Genomic DNA, 17369 nt, shown 5'->3' on the forward strand with positions numbered 1-17369 from the left:
ATGTATGACTATTACATTTCAGTAAATTATACTACGTGTCCCGATGAGGTTTGTTTGTTAGTTTAAAATTAGTTTTTGACAATAATCAGTAAGCAGGTGTTAGCCGTCTTTTTTGGCCCACGTTTCTGATGAACTAGTTCCATCTCCTGTGCACAGGGTGCACATTGTTCATGTATGCACCTGAACAATGCATGCATTGGTTCCTGTCTTTTAACCTCGAGTTCTTTCCAATGGTTTAGAGCTGTAAACAGTCAAGTGAATGACTTAGTCATTCTAGCCATTTTACTTTTTTTCTTAAACCACCTAAGAGTTTCTTTGACTGTGGGTTTGGAACTGTTGTCTTCCTTGGAAATTGACACTCATTTCATTGTCACATTCTTTCCAAGAGTGTCTGACATTTTCTGATCATATTTCCTTTTATTATATGTAGTCTGCCAGTACCATATACTGTAGTACATTGCACAACATGGTGTTCCGATCTGCAAATTTCATTTTTGGTGTGGTGATTTTAGGGTAATGTGCAGAACCTTTCTGCTATCAAAGATGTTGTACACCATGCACAGAGTTCAGGTTTGACCTTATCGCTCCAGTATATACTCAGCTTTTGCTGGTTTATTTAATTTTCTGCAGAAGACTTGAAACAATATTTGAGATGATTTTTCTTCAGCAGTGGAGACTTGTGCAGTGATTATGCATAAGAGGCCACTGTTCGAGTAATCATTGACTTTTGACTCTCCTGTCATGAATTTTCTTTTTACATCAGCAGTCGATTTATCCACTTCAAGATTTTCATTCAGTAGATCTTTTAGACATTTTAAATTGCATTGATAAGTAAGGTGTTTTGCAACAGTAAGACTCTCTTTTGTCCACTTTTATCAACTGTATCACTCTTTAGCCAGGAGAGAACTGTTTTATCATTTCTGCCAGCTGATAACCATTCACTAGAAATGCTTTTTGAATACCCGTACTCATCTTACGTCTTTCTTGACTTTGTGTCTCTTTTCGCACTTTCTTTTGTTCATTGGTACAATACCTAATTTCAGTGTTATTAAATATTTAGATAAATGTTCATGTGTTCAATATTTTACCTGCAGTATATTTTTTCTGGCACCTAATGCTATCCATGTGAATGCCATAATCCATAACAGCACTTATCTTTTTATAATTTCTTTGGGTTGTAAAATTCTAATTTCAAGTATGCACCCTGTGCTCTTCATGTTCCAGGTTAAGAGTGTTTTACAGATCAGAATTTAGGCTGCAATTTGTATCCTTTAGTCCCAGACAGACCAAAATGTCCCCAGCCTGCAGCTATTAAGCATAAGGGTCTCAAGATGTGAAATAATGATTGCTGTTTCAATAGGATATGGTGTAATTAGTGTTGTATTTTACTATATCTCAGGAACCCACCAGCTATTCCACTCGTAATTGGGAATGTATGGCGTTCGCATAACTGAATGTCAACCCTAATTTGATTCATTGTTGCTTCTATGGATGGTTATATTTCATTCTTACATGCAATTCACAGCCTTGGCTGCTCTATACGTGCATTTCAGATAAGTTCATTTTGTTGTATGTTTTTTGGAAACATAAATATTTTTATTGGTACTCATTCAAAATGAATGCATGAATTTATTTACAAATTTTAACATGTACTAAAAATCACTACTAAAAGGAAACTGTTGCATGTTGGTGTTTTATCTTCCTATAGGAGTTGATCATAATAATGTGCCCACAGTAAATGTGCAGGCTGCAGCTTCTCTGCTCAGTTTCCAAATGGCATGGCCGTATTATGATGGGATACAAAACGCCACTCCAAATCCCCATTGTTCTGCCCTCTCTGTGTTTCCGAGGCAACAGTCTCTTACCATCTGGAAGGCCCTCATCCTTCAGTTCCTCTTATTTTCCTCTAATGGGTTCCTCTCCTGCCTTGATTTTACGTTTCTTTCTTTTTTCTTTTTTTGTGTTACTGACACCTCATATTTTACCTTTTTGGTGCTCTAATTTGAGAACCTTTCTGCTATCAAAGATGTTGTACACCATGCACAGAGTTCAGGTTTGACCTTATCGCTCCAGTATATACTCAGCTTTTGCTGGTTTATTTAATTTTCTGCAGAAGACTTGAAACAATATTTGAGATGATTTTTCTTCAGCAGTGGAGACTTGTGCAGTGATTGTGCATAAGAGGCCACTGTTCGAGTAATCATTGACTTTTGACTCTCCTGTCATGAATTTTCTTTTACTGCTGAATTAATCCTACCTGACAGATCCACTTCAAAGATAGTTTCATTTCAGTAGATCTTGTGAACAAGTAAGACATTTAAGTTTATTTGCATTGATGTAATGTCTCTTTACAATCAGTAAGACTCTTCTTTTGTCCACTTTTTATCAACTGTATCACTTTTTAGCCACATTTCTATCAGTTTCAGTAGGTGCTCATATGAGGCTAAATTTCTCTTTGCTTGCAGCCACCATCCTCTTCTTTTCAGATTTTAGACCTAAACTCCTCTATTCTTTTTGCTCTGTCTTATTCTTTGATTTTTATTTTATTTTATTTTACTCTGTACTTCTTATCAGCTGTTGCTATATTTTTGATATCTTTCATAGTATTGTTTGTGTAATATCCACTTAGATCTTTCATGTTTTCTTGGTCAATAAGTCAAAGTGGTTGCAGTTCAAATATATTGTTGTTCCTTTATGGAAATAAGACATACTGGGCTTTGCTTTATTTTACTTTAAATGGTAACTATATTACCTATATTTTTAGAACTTTTGATTTTCAGTTGTGTTTAGTCCCATGGCCGAAATTGGGAAATATTTTAAAAAGCGAGCATGATCCAGCAAAAGTTGTCAAAGTTTGATATTGTTCCAGACAGACCAAAATGTCCCCAGCCTGCAGCTATTAATAAGGGTCTCAAGATGTGAAATAATGATTGCTGTTTCAATAGGATATGTGAGCTCAGTCTACCTGTACTATATCAGTGACAAATAGCCAGTTGTGAAAAATATTACAATTCAAAAAAGGTAAATTATATCATCATATTGTGATTTTTGCTTGGATTCAGATTCTGAATCTCACCAGAAAAGCCTGCTTTATTTGGACATCAGCAACAGTGAATGAAAGCAGCTGGAAGTCTCACATTTCTGCACATAATCTATTTTATTTGTGAGGACTTTTTGTATGGGTTTTATACATGTATTAGGTCTAACATATTTAATTTAAAAAAATTCTTAGCAGGCTCCTACAGACCTTAATGATATGCAGAAGAGATGTTTCTTCTGTTATGTGTTAAAGATGTGTTAAAGCAGGAGCACATCTGACTCCACCACAGTAATGTAGTTGTCAAAGCATTGAATCAACATCTTTTGAGTCAAGTTATCATACAAATTTAAAATCAACTCATAAAACCAATTGTTGATCACATGGGTGTAGGGCTAAGTAGTTGGGGCCAAGACATTTAAATAAATTTAGTCTCTCTAGCTCTCTTCTCTTCTGTTTCATTCTCTTTCTCTGCCCCCACTCAGAATCCTGCAGCCTCATTCCTTTGTCTTTGACCTGTTATTGATCAACTTTTTGTCTGCAAACTGCTTACTGGATTCACACACTGAACCAAACCTCAATGCACAATAAAAGAAGAAGAGGTTGAATTTAAATTTTTGAGAAATTCATCGCAGCTAGATTTAACAGGTCAACTTTTACAGGTCAATGTTGAACATTTGAATGTTTTATCTTTGTTTTCTAATCCAGGTTGATAAGACCCTAGCTTAGCCTTTAACCTCTTCTTCTAAATGTGAGGTGGGAACCAATGGAGTTTCATGTGACTTTCATGAGGTCAAAAGTTAAGAGAGATTTTAAAACCAGGGGACAAGAAAACACACACACACGCTCACTGCTGGAAACCGCATTAGCAGCTGAACCAACAGAATGTCATCTATGATAAACAAATACACCCAGACACAGTGTATAACAGCTTACCGATAAAAAAACAACTTAGAGCCTCATTGGGTTTCTGGGGTGTCACTGCTAATGATTTGGATCTGATCTGTCACAGTAGTCTACATTTCTCTTGCTGCTCACAGTTATAAATTTTCTAGATGCCATTAAGAAAAACCCCGATGTTCTCACTCTGCAGTTAGAGCTCCACATGCTTCACATGTGTTTTCTCTAGTTTGTACACATTGGCTTGAAAGAGCTTGAAAAAGAAACAAGACTCCTGACTTTGGGTTTAATCTCAGAATTTTGACTTAAAAAAAGTATAATAATCTAACTTTAATTGGTCAGGTAAATCTGATATGCTCCTCCAGAAAGCTTGCTTGTTTCTGTTAGGTGCCCATCTGCATTAAGGTGCCCATCTTGTCTGTACATCTCCAACATGTACAGACAAGAATTTTGACTTTTGCCAAGAATATCAGGACATTTAATCCATCCATCACATGTAGGAACTTCATGTCTGCGTGCCAATCAGAAGTGCCGTCGTTCATTAAGTTTTCCAGATGTCAAGTGTTTTGTTTCTTTTTTATTTTGGTGAGAAGTAGAAAAGCAGGTGCTCTGTTACTTTTTACTGCTCAAAAGATTTTTATGCAACTGGTTCTTTCTGGATATTTTGGACTCTGCTTCTTATTTCTAAAATTTTAATATGTTTTTTACCCAACCTAGCAATTATAAGGTGTAAATGTTATGTTTAAAACATAAAATTTCTACAACGTTCGCTCCAAGAACATTGTATAAAGCTTCTGTGCTCTGAAAGTTGGCTTCTATTCCAACTGAAGCACATAAGTAGGACAAATTTGATCTGTCCTCTGGGAGGACAGGCCAAGGGAAGTTACAACATTTCAGAAAAGAAAAGAAAATCAGAGATGATTTTGAAGACCACACATTGAGTAATAGAGCCACTTTTGTTTAGTTTTTTTTAAATTATGAAAATGTATGTTATTGAATGAGAATCTGTGCACACCATATTTACTTAGCCCCTAAGTAAATTAGAAAAAGTAAAGAGACTGAAAATGTATAGTTATTTATAAAAGTATATCCTGATTCTTTTACCTGTGGACAACATAAAGTTTGCAATGAATATTCAATAATAATAATAATAATAATAATAATAATAATAATAATAATAATAATAATAATAATAATAATAATAATAATAATAATAATGGATTTTGTTAGTATTTGGTTGCAGTACTACACATTTGTTTGAAAATTAAAGTTTACTTGCTGAATTTGATTTATTTTGTTTTGATTTTTCTTTTCAGAATGTCAACCACACTTAGAAAAATAACCAAATTAGCCACAAACTTTAGGCAGTAAAAACTCAGTCAAAATAAAAGTACATCATATATATGGATCTGTCTGCTATGGGAAACTGCAGTCTGGTGTTACAGCGAGGCAAATACCCTTTTACCTTACAAAAACTAATTAACCAAAAGATTTCTATACTTTGTCTACGGAATAAAATGCAGTTAGAAATAGTGTTGGTCTTGCTCAACATTTAAACATATAGGAACAATAAATTTTACTCTGAAAATCTTACATTTTACCAACAAATGAGACTGTAATTGTAATGTTGCTTCAAACCCCTCATTGTTTTCCTATCAGGTTTTATGGCTTTGCATTTTGGACTTTTCATTATACATAACAAATTGTCATGACATAATTGTTGTGATTAATCTGTTTTATTACCATATCCCTCAAATTGTCATGACTTTTTCTGGCAGAAAATCGGACAACATAATACAACACTGGTTTTATTTTGTGTTCGGTAGAGACTAAGAAAGAAATAACCTAATTACACCCACAACAGTTATTTACTTTTCTTTCTCTCGTCTCCACTCTCTGAATAAATCATTACTTCATCTTTTTGTTCTCTCATTATACAACCTCCTCTCTCTTATCTGTAAAATGTTTACTTTATGTTGACTTGATGGTTTGTGTACTTACTCTTGTTGATGCGCTCTTGGAGTAATTTTGCTTGACCCGTTTACTCCTGGTAGAGTTGCTTGTTTTCTCCATTTGTGGATAATGGCTCTCATTATTGCTGACTGGAATCCCAAATACTTACAAATGGCTTTGTAACTTTTTAAATGCTACTTTTTCTTTGTCGTTGTTGAATTTTTTAAAATCTGGATATACTGCAGCACTTTCTTTGTTTTAAGCTACTTCATCTTGTTCTGCTTATGTAATTTAGTGATTCTACAATTCTGACAGTTATAAGGGCTGGGTGTAGTCAGGGAATTTGAACCAAAAAAATCTTTTAAATAACAGTTATTTTCCTATTAAACCGCATTTTTTTCTGATTTCGAAAAGAGTTTGATCTGAAAAATTTAATTGTGACCCAAAAAAGCATTAGGAAATAAATACTTTTTTAATAGCCCTGTAACGGTGTCACATTGTGTGTGAGAGCTTGTGTGTTTTTCAGTTGTGTAGCAGCTGTGTGCAGGGCTCCAACAGTGTGTCTATGTGTTTGTGAGGGAGAGGGGCAGGTGCACTGAACATAGCGAGTCGTTGTTTCCTCTGAAATCCATCAGAAATCTTCCTAATACCATGGAATTAGAGCAGCTCACATTACTCTCAATTACTGTCAGACCTAAAGAGAAATTCCCCCCAATTATCCTCTCGAATATCTGACCTGATTTATGAGAGCACTATCTGTGTAATAACGGCAGTGAGGAAGTCATCCTTAAACAGGTATTACATAGTTAAGTTTCTCTTCAAACTGAGTCGTCAATGTCTTTTTTGTTCTGTTTGGACTGCTTTCAATTTGGCACTTTTTTTTTCTTTTTTTGGTTTGATGACTCTCTCAATTACGTTAAACTACTTGTTGCATATGCCAGAAAGCTGTTCTCACTCATTACATCTGTTTCCCTCGTTCAATCTTCCTCTCTATATCTTTCACAAACGCATACACATATGCATGCATGAACACCAACAGGCTAACAGCCTCCTCGTTGGGTCTAAACTCCCCTCCAGCTGTGCTCCAATTTGCCTCCTCCAGACTGTAGGAGGTTTGAGAGGGGGACGATTAGCAACTCGTCCTGAACGGAAACTCTGTGAGAATGCGTTTGTTTTTGTGAAAAGGTTTTTCTAAGTCTCTGCGTCTGCGTAAGTGTTTTTTCCTTCTTCGATGCTCGTCTTTATCTGTGTATGTGCGTGCGTGCATGCGAGTGCTGGGTTCCGTCCACATTACTCCGTAATCCCCAGCTGCTGGGCCGTGCTGACTGGGTTCCTGGAGGAGGAATTCCAAACTTGCCACCGGATTTACAGTGGATTCTCTGAAGATTACCACTGGATTTCTTTAACATTTCATACCACATTGGGGTTTCAATGGTTGTTTTCATTTTCATGCTGACAAATGTTTTATGAAATTAATCATTTATTCTTTCAGTCTGGAAAAAAACCTGCTGGTTCCATAAGAAGGAGATACTCAGAGACTGGGTCAAATAGAACAGTTTTAACCAATCAGTGTTTTTATTTCTGTTTTTCTGGATAACATCAGCAACAGAAAATTTATGATTGAATATGTCAACTATAAATCCATTTCAAATTAAGTTATTGGCAAAAAAGTTACATGTGACATTTGTTACAAGCTAGGAAATCCAGAAATTAACCCAAAATAATCCAAAAATCATGAATAAAAAAGTGGAAGGGCCAGTGAATATTCTTATAGAAAGTTTTTTCATTCTTAATAAAATGAAATTCTTTTGAACTGATAACTTTATTGCTTCTTGTGTAAAAAAAAAAGTTTTATGCATTGCTCAGATTTTATTTTGTGATCTTGACATTACTTTTGATAATTTATTAATCTGTCAATTCATGTGAATATGGCCAAGGCTATATGCTGAAAAACATAATGGTACCACTTCATATTTCTCATTCATATTGTGTTTTTGAAAGTCTTGTTCAGTTTCTCCTTAAAACTTGGTGAGTGCAAAGGCGTTCAACGAATCAAACTTTGGTCTCATCTCACTAGCTTGTATTCTTCAAGTTTTTATTGGTTTGCCCAAATGTTCTATAAAATTCTTGAACATGCTTTTATTTCTTCTCTAGTGGAGTCGTGTGTTGTTATATACCAGTTCGTAGAGAAACAAAATATTTACTGACGAAGCTATTTAAATGTTAACTCTGCATGAGCATTTACAAATCAGGAAACGTAGCTATTTAAAGAAGAAAAACATAATTATTTTAAGGTATGCTTTATATTTAGTTTATACCTTACATATCTTACAAGGCATAGTCAATAAAATCAAGATACTCTGTAACAAACTGGACTGAATAAAGATGCAGTTGTCCCAATTTTCTTAACCGTATTTCAGTCGTCATCACACACTGGGAAACAACTTATTGGTAGTTTCTTAAAAAGCTGTCAACTTACAAAAAATCAAACTAATTGTGATTCGAGTCCAGAAATATTTACATCTCATATGATTGGGATTATAGAATGATGAAATTTATATATCTATTTGAATTGATTTTTCTCCTTACTTCCCCTAATCTACTCCCTCTTTATCACTCTCTTCCCTGCCCTCTTCACCACCTCATCACATCTGTACTGCTCTTATCTCTGCTTAAATGACATTATAATGTCTAGAAGAAAAAATGCTAAATGACATTGTGCCTGACCTACATAACAGATATATATGTCTCTAATAGACTTGCCATCATAAAACATCTACAAGAAGGACGACAGAGAACTAAACAGACACATTTGCAGACGGGGAAACTGACAGTCACAAGTTGGGGGGCTTTCCAGCTAAAGAGTAGACAAAATGGCTGCAGATTGTGAGAGGAGTGAAATGTGAGAAGTCCAGCTGATACGCTGACCCTGAGTGAGTTCCAATAAGTAGAGCAGAATAAGCCAGAAACCAGATGACAGGTGACGAATAGGCGGACAGATGAGTTGACTTAGCAGCAAAAATGTAAGGTGTGTGTGTGTATGTGTGTGTGCGTGGACACATAAGTATGCTAACAGTGGATGTGGAGCCAGGAGGGGCAGAAGAAGACATCCGAAACATGAAGAGCATGCAGTTAGACACTTTCTCCAGCTGACCACCCAGATTGGCTCATGCAGGCATCAGCATGGAGACCACCAGCAACTATTTATGTATAAATCTGTTTTGTTTAGTCTCTTTCATGATCAGATTAACAATATATCTCCAGGCAACCACCAGTAGATAATTTCTGTGTTTGGTTAGAAGTTCCCACTTAATAGTGGTTCATAAAAAAGCCATTTTTATAAAGAATTGCAATTCCTAGTCCTGGGAGTTCTGAATCAATTCAAAATGCTCAAAAATTGAATTTAAAAATGTGTTCATGTTGTTCATCTTACAAGGCAATGTAGTCACCCATAGCTCAAGTTAATTCCGGAAATTTATGATTGTATCTAACTCAAAATTACAATTTTGCCAAAACAAATTTAGTTCTTCTCTAATTTATTCAGAAATACAAGCACACTCAAGGCAGTGACCGAATTTAAAGTGAGAGGTAAACGAGACAGATGAGTAGATCCAGAAAGAATGAGGTAAATGGCGTTAAGTGAGAGAGACAGAAAGATGGGGGATAAAACCTAATACCTCATAATGTTTGCTATGTGCTGAGCACATGTTTGTGTACTTGCTTTCCACAGGGCACAAGACATTAATATCTATTAACAAGTCCAGACTGGTTTACCACAGCTACGTGTGTGAATGTGTGTCTTTGCATGCGTTAACTGAGCCCCATCCCACTTAAAACTGTCACATGTCACTTATATTCTGTTGCTATGTGATCTTTGGCTGCAACAGGCTCTTGGCTCGTCAGAGTGCCTGCCGCTTGCCTCCCCAGTCCGCAGCAGACCACTTCCAGCAGCTTTTCATGAATATTTCAGCCTTGCAGTCAGCAGATTGGCAACAGGAGAACTATTACCATTTGCTGGTTGTTTCTTGATAAAAATCCGTGGAAAGGTACATCATGAAAGAAACAAAACAGCAAATGCGGCGTTCATGGTGCCAGCAGTAGGTTGATTATTTGTGTTATTGCCGGTGATTTTTCAGGCTGAGCAGGGGGTTCAAGTTGGTGGAGTCATGTAGGTCAATCCTGTTTGTTTCTCTGATTGCCTTTCATAACCTTGTCATTTTTGCAGATTTCACTCAGGTAGGAGTATTTGAAAATCTAAGTTAATGAACACCGCTCGCTTACTTTGAACCATGTTTATGTAACTTTTCATCTTCTGTAAAACTGTTTGAACTTTGTTTAACTAAGTTATGCACTGGACAAGAGCCTATAGATTAGGAAAAACAGAAGAATTAAGGTAGAAAATACTGTGGGTGGCCATATTTGTTTTAACCTAAACAAGGCTGTGCTAAAAATAAAAAAGACTGAACTGTTGCTTAACAGAGAGGCATGCTTGGAAATATTGCTTTGTGTGCAATGAATGCATAAGTTTGAATTGGGATAAAGGACCTAATCAAGCAAAACCTAGGCAGGAACACTGTAATTGAGGATTTAATCAACCATAAACAAGAAAACCTAGAGAACAAGTGGATAAAACAGTGCACAAGATCACAGTTGAATGTATCTGGAAAAGTTTTGGCAAAACTCAGAGGTATTTGGGAATATCAGGTGAGACACACAAATATTAAGCTCTTGAGTAAAGCAGGGAGATAGCAAGATCTGAAAGGAAATTACTGAATAAAAAGACTGGGAAACACAAACATGAGAGTGGCTAGGATTACAAAACCATATGTGACGAAATTCACAGGAACAGATGACCAAAATAAACAGGAATGAAGATCCAAAAAGAGAAATAATATCTAATACTAAAACTTGAAACAGTAGAAAGACTAAAATCTCTAATCAAAGTCCCTAAATAATCACAAAACCATCAACTGTCTTTTTATAGACGAGGGCCGATGGATCCTGCTGACTACCCAATGCAGTCATGGTCGGGTCATTACCCCGGACCTCCACAAGCCCAGTCGGGGTACCCCCAGTCACCAACCTACTCTAACATCAACTCCCAGTCTGGTCCGTCATTCTCCAACTTCCTGCCTGGCCAGCCTCATCAACAGCCAAGAGACCCTAGAGGGATTGAACCTGGTTACTACCCTCACCCCAGGTTAGATCTTACAGATATAGAGTTGCAACATAAACTAAGACCTTCAAGTTGCTTTGTTGGTCATAGTTTCAACTCTTTTAGCTTTTTAATTTCTGCTCTCACTGTAAAAATGACCAAATTTGGACAAGTTGTCTTGTAACCATTTCCTGAATTGGTATGATCAACACAGATATTCTTTATTTTAAGAACTTGTTGTCTTGTCTTTCCCATTTTCAGAGGTGGAATACAATGAACCTGTTTGCAAATTTGCCTACTTGTGGATTTGTTTTGTAGAACGCAACTCCAAATAGTTTGAACCTTTTGGATTTTTAGAGTTTTTGCATTGTAAAAAATTCAAAAGAAAATGCAACTTGAAAAGCTGCAATACCCTGGGACAATGCTACTTGACTTGCTAGGGGCTTTAGTGGGCAAAGCAGCCAATCCAGTAGGACTTTTTATGGATTTTGATGTTGATTGGCTGAACCCCCAAGAGTGGAGGTGAGAAAGACTTTAGAAATCAGTTTTGTCAAGATTGTTTCATTGTGTGTATTAATGCATATTAAGGTGAATTTAGTATTTGAACACTTAAAATAGGGAGTTATTAGAATTTCAGAGGAGGTCTCAATTAATACTGAGGGTTCATTCTACCATTATAATTCATTACTTTTTATTTTCTTGTTAAACCCAAGAGAAAAAAATAATGAGAACTAGAAGTTCTTCAACACTGATCAACCTGACATATAAAGCTTACATTGAAAAATGGTAAGCTTTATATATTTCTTTGTCTAATTTCCATAATTTCCTGCTCTCAGTTCCCAGCAGAGAGGACCTTTGCGACAGGACGTGCCGCCATCTCCCACTCCTCCACTACGGGCACCACGGTACGACACCATGGCACGTGGAACTGTGGGTGGGGGGTACAGGTAGGAGATCATACACGGACGATGACAAGTCCAGGTAATTTATGCAGTTATTTTTTGTTTTTATAAATCACTTCAGTACTAATTAATATAACACTGACTCTGATATTGTTTAATTTGAGAGTTTTTAATTGGTTTCAGGCACCAAATGGAACCTAGCACTGACCAGTATGGTTATACTGGGAATGTAGGAGGAGAGCAACACCAAACCAACTCCGAAAAGAGGATTTCTTTCACCACAAGGTCCACAGACTGAAACGTGCAAAACCTGCCAAACATTTTGCACCTTTTTCTGCTATTAATACTTTGATGAAAACCAGCAAATGTCTGTGGTGTGGCTGCTTGGTATTTTAAATTGCTTCAAAAAGATTCCGTGCTAAATACTTTACACATATTAAGATGTAAAGGTCTAAGTCAATCAAAGATATACAGGCAACAAGATCAATTTAAATCCAGCATCTGAAGTCTCTACTGGTCCTGATGGTTCCTCAAATGACCTATTAGTGAAAACAAAAACAGTACAACAAATGTTATCTACAGTATATGATGATTAACACAGAATAGACTCTTCAGTGTTATAAGATCTGTGCATAAAACCACTTCTGTTCTTTTGAATGTGACTGGAAGTATTTGATTCACTGTGAGGAGGATGTAAATTATGAAAAATGGAGGAAAATGGTTAACAGAATTTGTTGATACGTCAATGAAAATCACTTTAAAGCTTTATTCCATTAATAATTGCTACTTAATTTTGAAAATCTAAATAAATTCACGCATTACATACAGCCATGGCAAAAACTAAGTGCATTCCTCCATACAATAATTTATAGGAACACCTCAGTAGTTATTTTCTGTGTGACCACTTCAGTCTCTTTTTTTGTGGCGGAGGCATCTGGTCTTCTGTGCAAGATTATTTTAATACATGTATTAATGCACAGCTCCTTAAAGTCCCATCCATCTATTATCCAATATGTTTATCCCTACTGGGGTCGCCAGGGCTGCCTATCGCCAGCAATCAACAGGCGAGAGGTAGGGTACACCCTGGACAGGTCATCAGTCCATCACAGCGCTCTTTAAGGGTCCCTTCACAGCATTTAGATTTGACTGAGGTCTGGACTTTGACTGGGCCAGAGTGACATTTTGAATTCCTTACTTTTTGAGCTATTCTTCTATAGTTATACTCCAGTGCTCGGGACCCAATTTTGCAATGTAACTCATTAATATTGCCAATTTGGACTCCCATTTTACTGTATGCAAAGACCAATATTCGAGAAGTTGCAACTTTGCAAACCTAAGTCAAGCTGCCATTTACTGTCATGGAACAGAAACTATCCCTTTGGAAACCATTACAGACATCCATACTTTTTCAATCTTATGTAATGTTACATTAAATATTCCAATCTGTGGATTTTTGCAATTTGTTTGCAGCATTGTTGGGCCTTACATGGGTTTAATTTGTTGGAATGTCCACTACGGGGAAGACTGGCAGCTGCCTTAAATATTTTTACACTTGCAAATAACCTTTCTAAAGGTAGAATGATGAACTTTTTAAAATTTAGCCTTGGAGCCCTTTCCAGATGGATTCAGTTGCTTCAATAAATGTCTTTTCACCTTGGCATTGCCTAACTGTCAAAGCATTCATTTTTCTGACGATCAAGTAATCCAGTGTATTTGATCCTCAGCAACTCAGTGATCATTTCTACTAAATCCTGTTGAAGTGTTCTTAGTTTTTCACATGGCTATATTGACAGTCAAGAAAAGCCAAAAGTATCTTCAAAAAAATTGTTTTTGTGTTAAATGTTTTTTTTTTGTTTTGTTTTTTTTGCTAGTGAGCCATTTCCTTAACTCGACTTTTAATTTTTTATTTTCTTTTTATTTTCTTTATGACTCCTGATGTTACATCACAGTAAAGCGCTGTATGAAATCTGTCGCTGTGTAATGATATGCTTTTAATAACATTGCACTTTTTCATTTTTAATAATGATATTTCTGTCAGTCAACTTGAGTTTAATTACTTTTCTAGCACAGATTTAGATAAGATCCAAATGGGAAACTTTATGACTCCAGCTCAGTGTTAAACTTAGCAATATTTCACATCAGATACAAATATTAATAATCAGCTAAATCTCAAATTTGACATTTGCATCAACCTCTGATGATATTAGCTGATCTGGACCTTCACTAACTTTATTTAAACCAACTCCTACTTGAATGTATGATGAAATCTGATATTTTTGCTGTCAGTATATCTTGTCTTCCATGTGCAGTCTGGTGGTAAAACTGCAGCACAAACTGCTTTTAGTTTCATTTCACACTTGCTTCCAAATATCTGCATTCTGCAACTGCATTTAGATCAAGTCATCCCTGTTTGTAGGGTGTTTTTACAGAGCTGATACAGAGCTATTAGCTCTTAGTTACACTGAACTGTTCATTTACCGAGACTTAGTTAAGAGAAACATTTTTGTTTCACACTATTTGACTCAGCAGTATTAGCTTCTATTGATACTAAATGGTTTTATATATGTTGGATTATGTTAAAGACAGGATTAAATCTCAATATAGTGAATGTTCAGAGAAGGTTACTATAAATCTTGAAAAATAATGAATTTTTCATCCAAATATAGATTTAATTACATTTTTTGGATAAATGTTTGTCAGACGTATAAGGTTTAGAATAAGAAAGACAGATAGAAAGAAAGAAAGTGTGAAAGAAGGAAAGGAAGAGGTAAGGAGATTTTTGGAAGCTAATGAGTAAAAACTGAAAAGTGAGAAATAGAAGTGATGGTAGAAAGACAGAAGGAAGTCAAAGGTCATCTCACACACTCGTCATTTTGTACTTTTGCTGGGTTTTTTCTTTCCATTTTTGTTCTCAAATAAGCTTCTCCGTGTTATTGTGACTTAGTAAGCTGTATTTCATTGGAGTTCACAGAAACCACAATCAGTAAACGTAGAGTGTGATCAAAAAATATAAAGTAAATAATATTCAGTTAAATCATGTGCGACTTGATTATTTTTGTGGTTCTTTATCCTCATGATCCATCAAAATACTTAACTAGAATAAACAAACTGACATGCTGTGGTAAAATACACGACTACGAAATGTTTTGTTTACTGGTTAGGAATACAACATGTTGGTACTAAATGGGTTTGTGAGTTGTTGAAGAGGCGTTTTGACCCAGAGCCTCTACAAAGAAAGAAAGTTGTGAAATAATTAATTCAAACTAAATTTTTTCTGAAGATGTGTGGCAGAAGTGAGGTTCTGCAGTTCAAAGGTAGAAATTTTGTGAAAAGAAATCGCTTGTTTTTTTCTTTCCATTTTGACAAAAGTTTTTTTATAAAAGTAAAATTGTTAGTATTTTGTTGAAAGAACAGCAGTAAAATGTTTTGTTTTAGCTTTTAGGGTAAAATTACAGGTTTATTCTTAGAAAGACAACACAATACTGACATTTTTTTGTGTGATTATTGTTTTTTTCCTTCAGTTTTAACATTTAAGCAGGACCTACTGTTACTTCAAACTCAAAACAATGCTCCTAATGTAGATTAGTTTGTTATTGTCTAACCTGACAGGCCATCGAAGCAAACATGTTCATAGTGTAGTTTTGAAATTTGGGAATTATTTTCCATACCAGGATAAAATTGGACACAAAGTCAACTAATAATAAAAAAAATATTCCTATTCTACACTTTATTGCTCAGTACATTGTCTGCAAGAAGTTAAAAAAGTAACTTTATGTTGTTTTTCATTGATTTATATGTAACTCTATTAATTTCTAACTTGCCACATCACAACTTCAGTTCATTTATTTTTGCCATATTGTAGTTTCAGTTTTCCAGTTTACGGCTGGGATCCCATAAATGAATGCATTCTCAGGAAGCCATCTTGATTTATAAATTGTAGTCATTAAAGATTTTGAAGTGGATCTGATCTAAGTAAGTTCAGATGAGAAAAATCATTGTAAAACAGCCTGTTACAAACACAATCAATGCAGAAATCAACTTCAGCCGAATGTTACTCCGTCATTTCTGGAATATACTTATGATAAAACCTCTTAACACACAATAAGGTGAATCTTTTGTTTTAAAATGTCCACAAACCTACAAAAACTCTCCAATAGATTGAGCATAGGACAGAAAAATAAAGGTTTCCTCAGCTCTAACTGCCTAATTAACTTTGTGGACTTTAGTGAATCCAGATGTGATATTAAAATGTATTCCTGTTGTTCATTTTATACTAGCACACGCTTCACATATATGTAACTCTTCACAAGCATTTTATTTCTATTATTTCTGTTATGATAATGAATGTTCATGGATTTAAGCAGAGCCACAGGCTGTTTGGGTAATGTTGCTGTCAAATCAAGATGTGCTGCAAACTCAGTTCATGCTGTGTTGAGTTTAACACCAAAAATCAAAAGTTCAATTATTGCATCGAGTGTTTCTCAATTTTGGTAATTCACAAAACCAAACAAGGAGTTTGCAAGAACAGATTAAACATCCTGTCTGGCTCTTGAAAACATGAGTTGCACAAGTTGAAGGTACTAGCTTCTGTTTTACGTTGTGAAGGGTTCTGGTACTGCTGGTTCTGCCTTTACAGGGACTGGTGCATGAAGGAGCCGTTTTAATAACCTCTTTGTCTTAGAAGTATAACAATTTTCATTACACTGCTTTGTATCTAAAAATTCTCAAATCTCATTTTATAATGTTGCAACAACTTAATTTCTGTTTTATCAGCATTTTTATATTTATGTGCATATCATCTTTTTGCAATAAAATATACTTTATTAAAGACTTGTCTCATCCTTTGGAAAAAAAAAAAAAGCAACTAATGGTTAACATTTCCTCTTTAAGCTGCAATGCATGCCCAGCACATCTGCTGCAGTTAATTTAATATGAGTCAGGAGAAATTATTTCCCTTATGTCCCCCATACGCTGCAAGGTGACTCATTAACATTGCCAACCTAATTTAGTCCATCATTTAAGCTGCTGATAAACTTTACCTTTGTGATAAAAGATGGATGTCAGCCCAAAATTAATGGAAGACTAATTATCAATTAGAAACAGAAGATGGAAAAGGCTGATTGCAGCTGAAAGTTGTTTTTTTTTTCCTTTCTTTTTTTTAAGCACAAAGTTGTGTTACTATTAGGTCATTCTCTTCAGCTAAATAGACCTGTAGGCCCTGTCCTATTTGTCAGACACTAAAGGTGCTTTGGCTGCAGTCTCAGGAGTTTGCAGTAATAAGACACAGAGGCAGAGGAAGCATTTTATCTGCCAACACTTAATTAGCATATCCCACACTTCCTGGCCAATGGGGATACAGTGAAGAAGTAATTGAATTCTCCTGTGTCCCTCCTAAAGTCTAATGTTGATCTACAAACTGTGT

The 17369-nt window shown here is 35.5% G+C and overlaps 1 protein-coding gene across 6 annotated transcripts in view; it reads left to right on the plus strand.

Annotated features, from left to right (window-relative positions):
- Window positions 1-16756, plus strand: part of LOC122840311 (partitioning defective 3 homolog B-like) — a 218629-nt gene extending 201873 nt beyond the window's left edge. For all 6 annotated transcript variants that reach the window (XM_044132600.1, XM_044132598.1, XM_044132601.1 and 3 more), the window contains 3 exons: window positions 10875-11090; window positions 11882-12026; window positions 12131-16756. In XM_044132600.1, the coding sequence (XP_043988535.1) occupies window positions 10875-11090; window positions 11882-11996 (331 nt within the window). In that variant the 3' untranslated portion in view covers window positions 11997-12026; window positions 12131-16756. The remainder of the gene's footprint in view (window positions 1-10874; window positions 11091-11881; window positions 12027-12130) is intronic.
- Window positions 16757-17369: the final 613 nt, after the last annotated feature.

The sequence above is a fragment of the Gambusia affinis genome, linkage group LG11 (genome assembly GCF_019740435.1).
Source record: "Gambusia affinis linkage group LG11, SWU_Gaff_1.0, whole genome shotgun sequence".
Classification (NCBI taxonomy): Eukaryota; Metazoa; Chordata; class Actinopteri; order Cyprinodontiformes; family Poeciliidae; genus Gambusia; species Gambusia affinis.